This window comes from Pinus tabuliformis, chromosome 2_1 (assembly GCF_031772625.1).
Source record: "Pinus tabuliformis cultivar Carrire ecotype Pingquan chromosome 2_1, CPIR1, whole genome shotgun sequence".
Classification (NCBI taxonomy): domain Eukaryota; kingdom Viridiplantae; phylum Streptophyta; class Pinopsida; order Pinales; family Pinaceae; genus Pinus; species Pinus tabuliformis.
The window spans coordinates 409064397-409074234 of record NC_142299.1 but is presented as its reverse complement, the minus strand read 5'-3'; the positions used below and the strand labels follow the sequence as shown (position 1 = coordinate 409074234).

General features: G+C 38.3%; 1 protein-coding gene across 1 annotated transcript in view; it reads right to left on the bottom strand.

Annotated features, from left to right (window-relative positions):
• Positions 1–5062: 5062 nt before the first annotated feature.
• The window catches only part of LOC149200640 (SEC-C motif protein), a 183526-nt gene continuing 178750 nt past the window's right edge, over positions 5063–9838 (bottom strand). Inside the window, exon 5 of the mRNA XM_089402769.1 lies at positions 5063–5516. Within this exon, the coding sequence (XP_089258895.1) occupies positions 5498–5516 (19 nt within the window). The 3' untranslated portion in view covers positions 5063–5497. The remainder of the gene's footprint in view (positions 5517–9838) is intronic.

The window sequence follows — 9838 nt, the reverse complement described above, 5'->3', positions numbered from 1 at the left end:
CTGCCTCTGACGTGAAGGATTTGAAATTCAATCCTCTTCAGATGTTTCAATCCTTTTGGAGTGGAGAAAATGCGTGGATGGTTTTGATGGTCGATTTGGCACATGCTTTGACGGTTTTGCAATTCAATTAAACAGAGGATTTATTTGATGCTTTTGCATTTCAATTACAGTTCGGAGGATTTATTTGATGGTTTTGCAATTCAATTGAATTCCCAAAAACCAGGAATCGCTCCAAAATTGCGGAATCGCGCTTCCTTTGACGCTTCGGTACGGGACGCGATTCCGGCCTAGGATCCGGGGGGGGGGGGGCGCTTCCTGCAACTATGGTCTCTTCTCTACTGCGCAGAAATGGGTCTCTCTCTCACACATGTGAAGTCGGAAGCTGTTGAACCTGCAGCTGCAACTGCAGAAGTAAAGATTGACCTGCGTGGCCTAGAAGATCTCCTCTTTGGAACTGCACTGTATGTTCATCTGAACCTCCTCTGAAAGCCACAACTTTTGGTGGTGGAATGAAGTCAATCCGACGAACGGTTTGCAAGATATCAATTGCCCTAGTTTGAAGCCGGACACTGTTGAAACTGAAGCTGCAACTGCAGAAGTAAAGATTGACCTGTGTGGCCTAGAAGATCTCCTCATTTGAACTGCGTTGTAGGTTCATCTGAACCTCCTCTGAAAGCCGCAACTTTTGGTGGTGGAATGAAGTCAATCCGACGGTCGGTTTGTGAGATATCGTCTGCCCTAGTTTGATAATGAAGCTGCTAAACTAGGGTTTGCTACTGTTGATATGAATCAAATTTATTTTTCTATTTCTCTCTGCTGAATTATTGAAGATAAAAGAAGATTTGATCAAAGGGTTTCCCCACACATTGTGGGGTTTGTCCCTGGCTAGCTGCCACATCTTGTGTCTCTTGTCTTGGCTTGTTTTCTGTCGATCGTTTAATGTTCTATCTGCACTTTACTTTATGTACATGTGATTGCTACTCTGTGGAATATAATAAGAAAAAAAAAGTAAACTGTTATAAGCATAGAACATACCATAACTCAACAAGAATCAATTGCTTCCTACTTTGATTCAGTCCCTCTCGAAGTCCAAAGGGAAATTTTGTTGCTGGAATCAAAAGAGTTTGGAGATTGTCCTTACTTTTCCGATTCAAAAGTAGGAGGATAAGATCTCAAATGGGTTCCAGAACCAGGCATCTTCAAGAAAAGGTGATTGTGTTTTTTGCATTCTCCCTTTGTTCACCAACTTATGAACACTCTCTTTCGTAGGGTTCTGAGAGACAAACAAGTTGATAATCACAAGCCCTTTGCTAGCCAAGAGGACATAAAGTGTTTGCTAAGGAATCTAAGAGTTTCCCTGGATGATACTGATTCTCACTTAAAATGTGTGGAACAATTTGTGGTGTTGGACTCAAACTCAAACATAAGAGATCTTATGGATCCTCCTGGAGGCCCTAATAACCCTCTTGTTGACAATACCCCTAATTTCACAATTATTTCTTCATATTAAGGCAGGTCTCTGCCTTTGCATTTTTGACATATATGTGTTCCATGTTTTTGTGGCTTCTATTGTTTTTAATGGACCTCCCTGTAGTGAAATACGAAAGTTTGAAAATGAAGATGGCTTTTTCTTGGGCCCTCACTTGTTTTTGTTCCATGCTTTTGTTACTTGTTGAATGTGGGCCGGAAATGGAGTGAATTGGTGCACTATTTGGTGTTTTGAGTAATGCCATTGGTTACGGTAATGACTCCTACTCAATCCTCTTCATATTGACATGGTTGTTAATTATGGGTTACATCTCAAGCTCCCGCTCTGGTTACCTGGTTCATGGCACATTTACTGCAGGCAATGGGTCTCATGTTTATGTTGGATTGAAATAACGATTGTCAAGTATATATATGGCAAGTTCATCTGCGGGTATTTGGTAGATTTCTTGGCTTGACAGAAAGATGGTGCACTGTGGTTATTGTCATCTAATGTTTATTTGTAATTGTGGCAAGCTTTATTTTATGTTGATTGTCATTTTGCCTTGTGGTTAAGGAAGGCATAGCTCAAATCTCTCTTCTTGGCATAGCTCTGCTCTCTTAGTTTTGAAGCCTTTGTTTTCTACTGACAGCTATTGTGCTTATGTTTATTGTCTTTATGTGGAAATCGCCATACTCAAGCAGGCATCTTTTGCAAAATCTAAACATGTAATTTCAATGTAAACATTGGTTTATTAATGAAAATTCATTGCATCAGTTAAGAAAAAAATATAGAAAAAAGTTGTTAGAGTTAAAATAACTCATTATTAATACAACTTTTTATAATTTAATATTATATATATGTTTGTTAAAAATCCTTTTTCATAGAGTGAATTCCCGCCCCTTTATAAATTTTTTAAAATATACACCATTTCGTGGTTTTTAACCCAATATATATATATATATATATGTTTGAAAGGGGCATGCGGGCCCACCAACAAAAGCATGGTGGATTTGAGCACCCCACTCCGGTTTTGAAAACTGAGGGTCTGCTCATTTAATCTGGACCGTCGAGATCTTAACCACAGGTGGTTTCAGCATACCGCCCATTGCCATTGAGCGACCCCTTCGTTCAACTCCAACGAGTGTAGAGGTCGCTCATGCCATCGATCTGGGCTGATTCTGAGCACGAAACGTTATGAACCGTCAATAGCTACAATACTTGAATGAGGCAGGAGCCCGGAAAACCATGTCTGCTAATCGGATATTTCAGTGTAATTACGATCTGGAGGAGATAAAGCCCATTCCTTCCCAGAGGATAAGCCAGCACCGTCCAAACAAATTTTCAGTGACCCTTGTTCAATGCAGATAAAGCCCATTCCTTCCACCGTTCTCCTGGGCTTCTGGTCCATAATTATGTTGTTGGCACTTGCAGTCTTGTGAGATGAGCAGTGTATTAAACTTCATAGTGGAAATTTGTCTTCTACTTGACCGTGACAGCATTCGGCACAATTATAGGATGAGAATCATAATTTCCCTTGAATTCCATAAGCTATCAAGATCATTACCTATATAGTCTTGCCAAGACTGATTTCATCCTCAAGTCCATTTAATTTATTATTATACAAGGAAAGTATCCATCGCAACCCAACAATCTGATAATCTGCCAAAGTTTCGGCCCGCGGCATGAATGGCTGTCTAATCATCTTATTTATAGCATGTGCCTTTCTCATATTGAATGGCAGTTTTGACCCGCTCAAATTCCTCATACACAGCTGTTGAACGTGAAGCCAAATTCAGAATGAGAATTCCTCCAGCAACAAGAGATTCTATGGCAGTTTTTAGAAAGGATTCTTCCACGCAATTTGAATGTGGCCATGTCAAGCCATTGCTGGGATCATCGGAATCTGCCCCAAAAATAAGAACGCGCACTCCTTTGCCATCTCCAGTGCCTTTGCCACCTTGGTTTTCCCTATCTAATGTTCTAAGAATCTCAGCTCTCAAGGGAATGTCGTTTATAGAGGATGATTTTGAAATGCTTGTCATTACTTTTACAATTTCCACAGCATCCCCAATATGCAGTTTCAATGACTTTGTTCTATTTGACATTGCCCCCAAGACCACAGCTCCTTTTCATGGATGCTCATGAAATGTTATTCCAAATAACGTCCAAACTCTTCAATGTGCGGTTGTCTCATTTTATGTATTGGTTCAAACATTATATCTGAAATTGCGGATCCTTTTCGTGGATGTTCAATTATTTTAAGTAGGCTAGAACTAAAAGAATGCATTTAGTCTTGGCTACAAATTCGTGGGTCTTCATTCACAAGTTACAACATCGTGGGCTTTTTTGGGCTACGTTTAGTGGTTTTAACCAACAAAAACGTGGCCCAATAACCAAGAAAAATCGTGCCTCTTCTCCTCTACAAATATATGGACCAGATTGCTGCAAATTGGTGGGCTTTCCTGAGTGAAAAGTATCTTTCTTTATGCTGTAAATACGTGCCCTCTTCTCTGCCAAAATCGTCCATAATTTCTGAGTGAGTTGGCCTGCCTTCTTCGCTGAAAATTTGTGGCATAAACTTTTCAAATTAGTGGTCCCTTTTGGCAGGGATTTGGTGGCCAATAATTTCAACGTTTTTGTGATCTTTCACTCCGCAAATCGTGGTCCTTTGCTGCGTTTTCATTCCCAATTCTAAAATTATGTCCCTTTCTTGAGCTTTGTACTTCTGGAAAATTGCTCCAAGAGTGAAGACTTTTGTTCTCCATTGTATCCAGGCACAATAGTGGAATGCATACACACAGTCAAAGCTGAGTTTGTATCTGCTTTTGTAGTTGATGTACCAGAAGTTCTAATTTGTGAATTTTCAATATCTTCTTTTTGAATTTTGATCACGTGAAGAAGATTGTAGTAATCCCGCTAGGTCAAGCTTCCATTGATTAATTTTACATGCTGAGTACTGGTGGCAACAGTCAGATTGTTGACAGCGGCTGGAGTAATTCTGCAGGGATGGGCGTTTCAACAAATTTCTGATTTGAGGAGTTTGCAATTGCAGAAACTAAGCTCATTTTACCTATCCATAGACTACCCTCCAAGAGAAGTAGTTTACAAAGTTGCATTGCACAAGCGGCCCATCATGTCACAGAAACGAGGATTGCCAATATTTTTGCAAAATTATCAACTCCTACAAAACCTGCTCGAAATGATGTATGCCATCTTTTATTGTACTGTGAAGATTCAGTTGTCCACAATCATCTTCTGATATACAAGTTGACCTAATGTCATTCAAAACCTGCCTAATGGTAACCAACATGACAGCAGCATCATCAATCTTTGAAGATAACCTTCCCTTTAATTATGGTTCCTTGCCAGAGCTTGTTTGAGAAAATCTTGGGCATTTTAGATGTACAAAATTTTGCTACAACATCGCCATTCATTGGACATTAATAAATTATTTTATCATGTCTTAACATATGGGTGTAATGGAGGGATCTATAGTTTCTCATTAATTAATAAAACCCCTGTTATGTTAGAAAAAACTAGAAAAAAAAGGTCATGGAAAATACAAAATCCATGTCTGCACATGAGAAAGGAAGGTGAAATAACATAGCCTTAGTTACAAATTCTTTACCAATAGAAGTTATGCTCTAGAAAGGTATACTGAAGTTGCAACCTTAAAATTATCTCTGCAACCATAATTTTAAAGTCTACACATGAATGTTATGTTAATCAATTAGTCCTGATAGATCATCCGCCATGATGCAATTTTATTGTGTCTATACAGGACTCCAGAGACCCAAGAACTTCCTCTAGTCTTGACCATTTGAAAGCTTTTTCACAAGGACTAAAATTAATGCAATTGTTTTCCGTGTTTAAAGATGAAGATTGTTTGAGACCTTCAACCAGCATTATCATACTGCTGAATTTTGCCTTGAACAATTTTTACCTCTCCTTAAGGTGTACAACATGTTTACCAAGCCCACTTCAAAACATTACCGCAGGATTTAAATCATACTCAACACGATGACCGAGCTAAGTCTTCCCACAACACCTGCCAGCAAATCCAGAACAGTTGAAGTGTTGAACATACTTATAAAACAACGTAATGTAACTCCAAATATACATTTTCTACCAAAAAGACACATAAAAGATCATAATCACCAGATGCAGCAGTAACAAACATGTTAGTCTGACTTAACTAATAATAAACAGCAAAGAATGCCTAAAGTGCCTGTTTTTATATTATAAAGTATGTCAGAATGTCAAAAAAATGGCAAACATTAATGTCAGTGTCAAAAAAATGGCATACAACGTTGTCATGTCCCCATTTTTATTTTCCTCTATAGTACAGCCAGGATGGGTTTCCAAGGTATGTGATGGCCAGGCCGCAGGAGCAGGACTACATCATCAGGGGTTCTAGAGGGGTTTCTATGAGATCCAATGGCATTCGCTTGGCATATTCCATTATCCGCATAGCTTGCCTTTTGCTCCGTTGCATTACACCAACTTTCATAAAATGGGGTTATTACTAGCCTTAGTTAATTATGCTTGAGGTAGCATTTTGGGAGGAATATTTGATGTAATATCTCAGTGTAATAGCTCGTTGGAACCGGAACAAGATCTATAGGATGAGATGATGGGAAGAGACTTTCAGTGGCAGATGAAGCATGGTGAGAGATTTACCATTTTCCTAGATTAAAAGTGACTTTAATTAGTCACTTAATTAAATAAAATGAGGGGAAAATAATTAATTGAAGGAAAAAAGTTACTTAAGAAAAATAAAATAAAATTGATTAAAAAGTCACTTAGATGGAGTCAAGAGGGAATTTCTAGAATAGTAATAAAATAATAATATATGACACTTCTATAATAGTAATAAAATAATAAAATATGACACTTCTAGAAGGTTGGAAATCTACCTAGTGGATCTTTAAAAGTGTTGATGCCTTTTTCAAAAGGATTGGAATTATTGTAAATATTGCAAATAGTTTAAGTTATGCATTAGAGAAAACCAAGAAACCTTGCAATTGGAATCCAAAGAGTCTCTCCACTCATGTATATATTCATGAACTGAGTAATGCAATAAACAAGTTAAATCGTGGAGCTACCCTTCTGGCCTGACATGATATCAGAGCCAACTACCAAATTTAGATTTATGCTTCCAGTAACTCCTAAAATCTTTGCCATATTCTTTGTCTCCTATATGAGCGCTTGCTCTATCTCCTCACTGTTCGTTGTTCTCTGCGTTGATGACTGTTGATGGTCAATGCTTAGGTCCTAAATTTAGCTTTCTCTGTCCTAGTAACTCCTCTGCCTACTGTCCCAAGACCATCCACGACCATCCATAGAAACCTCCATCAAAGTGTGGACAGATCTGGAAGCAACGACCATCCATCGAAGCCTCCACCCTTTCTAATTTTGAGCATTCCCTGGAATAGTTCGTTTTCATATAACCGACTACTCCGGCGTTCAAGAGGAAGATCCTTGCAGGGATCTGCAAAGAACTTACCGTTTGGTCATACATCAAGAATGTATTCAAGTCAGTGCTTTTTTTTCCACAATATATGTTGCCATACATAAACACTCTCATTGTTGAGCCGGCGAATTAGGGGTTTGGTGATATCGGGGTTTTGTGTAATTGCGGTTGGAAGAAAAGGAAATTATTCGATGGAGTTAGGATCCGAAGGCATATTGTTGTTGAATACGTTGGTCCTAAGAGTTGGCGCTGTGGTGTTGAGAGTGCATTGATTCTCTGCAGCATGGAAATGTTTGTCTATTCTCTACACTATTCGATTTCAGTATGTTAGTCCATGCCTTATATATGTTATGTTGAAAAGATCGTAAACATTGGTGTCATATGTGTGTTAAACACTTTGTTGATTGTCGTGCATATATATATGGCTTGGTGTGTTCTTTTAAAAGGACCGTAGCATAAGCATATGAAGTGTTATGTTTTTTTGAATGAGAGTCATGCGGTGCTTTTTTTGGTGAACAGTGATTAAAAGGGCCGAAGCATTAAAAAAAATCATACATATGAAAGGTTATGGAAAATTCGTTGAACTCCCTTTTAATGGGCATAAATAGTTAAACACTTTTTTATGAAATTGCCATATAAATATGATGGCATGTAATTCAAAAGGGGCATATAGGAGATGTGATAGTATATATGTTTGGAATATATGTTGCTGCTAGGTTGAAGTTATTGTTGAAAGGGTTATCATCTACAAAAGGAAGAAAGGTTTGACTTGGTGTGGAAGAAGTCTATGTCTAGGTCAAAAGTCTTGGATCATCTCATGAAATTATTAAGGAAGAGTTGTTGACTAGGTTTTCCTCTAGATAGGGGTTTTGCCCTGGTTGTCCGCCTACATCTGGTGTTTGTGATCTTTGTGCTATTTTTTTGGTAATTGCTTGATGAACTAAGGATAAAAGAGGAACATAACAAAACCATAAGAGTATCACAAGTAATTATCTATATAAAGAAAATCTTTCTGCCTTTCTAATTTTCTAACATGGTTTCAAAGCTAAGGTGAAGAAGGGAAAAAGACAGCTCAAAGATCTATTGAAAGGAGAATAAGGAGTTTTAAGAAGCTTTGAATAAGGGTCATCAAAAGGATCATATAAGAAGTCAAGTCTATCATCTTCAAGGACAATGTCTAACTCAATGAAGGGAGAAAACAAATTATATGGAGCATCCAACTACATGGCATGGTGTTGCAAAATCAAGGGCAAATTAGGTTAATAAGATTCTTCTTGCCATGATAACTATTTGTGAGGTACTTTTTACTTTTTCTTATTAGTACAACCTTCTCTTGTTTTTATTAGAGTATGTTTTCTTACTTTATCAAATAGTTACCAAAAACAAAAGAGACAAGAACACAAGACGTTGGCTCTCTGCCAGGGCTAAAACCTCTCACTCTTTTAGAGGAAAACCCGCAAAAAAATCTTCTTATAGAGATTCCAATCGACGAATACCAAGACCATGACCCTTGACCTATTTAGCCACTCCAAGACCAAGACACCAATCATCTTCTTCATCATTGTTGAGATCATCATCACACCAAGGCCATCTCTATTGCATCATTGAGACCATTACTGCTGCACCGAGATCTCTATACTGAGATATATGTCTATGAGAGCAGCACCTAGATTCATCGAAACCATTGTTGAACCTTCACCGAGATATTCATGATTGTAAATATGTCTCCTTTAGGATCATGACTATATCATAATTGAAACTATGTCGAGATCATAGCTGCATCTAGAAGTATGTCAATACAAGGTGTGTCACTATGAGATCTCCTCATCAAAAATATGTGAGACTGTAAGTGCTATTGTGGGATCACAGGGATCCTCTTCATCACATATATGTCAAGACTGTGACTGCTACTGTGGGATCACAGGGATCCTCTTCATCACATGTATGTCGAAACTGTGAGTGCTACTATGGGATCATAGGGATCCTCTTCATCACATATATGTCAAGACTGTGTGTGCTACTGTAGGACAGACCTCCGAAGTGACATCCAAAAAGCTCCCTGTAACTACCCTCTGAAACATCAAATGGATCCGAGATCTGCACTAGGGGCAAACTTCCGAATTTACCTCACTGTGGCATCCAAAACCCTTCATTGTGATAGCCACTCGAAATTTCAGAAGGATCTGAGTTCTCTGATGCTCCTTTTGCGAAGACCCTAGCTGGGTATTTATAGTGGTTCGACCCACATAATAAGTCAACATGACAATGTGAAGAGATGTGTCTTTTGATGCAAGCCGACATGATTTTCCTTTAATTCAATTTGCAAGCCAACTTCATCAAGAGGGATTGTGCTTGTCTTTGGAGGGCTTCTAGACATTTCTATAGACTTGTATACATTAAACATAGGCTCAAGAAGAGATTCTTCATACATGACATTGACTCTTTGACTTAATAATAAATCCTAAGGCTCTCAATGGGAGCCACTAACAAATAAACCTCTTTCTCATGAAACCCATATAGCAAGGCAAAAATAATTTTATTTCTTTTATTTCATCATTTACAAAGATCATGTCATTATGAAGATCGAACCTAGTTACACTTTCTTCAACACTCCCTCTTAACTAGGGAGGTATTCATAATGGTACTTGGTCATTCTCAATCTGAAGAATTTCTCATAAGAAGAATCAGATTGGTAACCCATCTATATAGCATCATAGTAACCAACATTGTTTCCACAACAAGGCCTTGACTGACAACTCTATCTCTCATCAGATCAGAGCACAATGTTGGCGAGACCAATGACTATAGACACCTTCATCATTGTCTCTCAAGGTACATACCCACCCGGGTGTTCACTAAGTATGACCTTCTAGGACTATTCTTATCTTGGGTTCCCA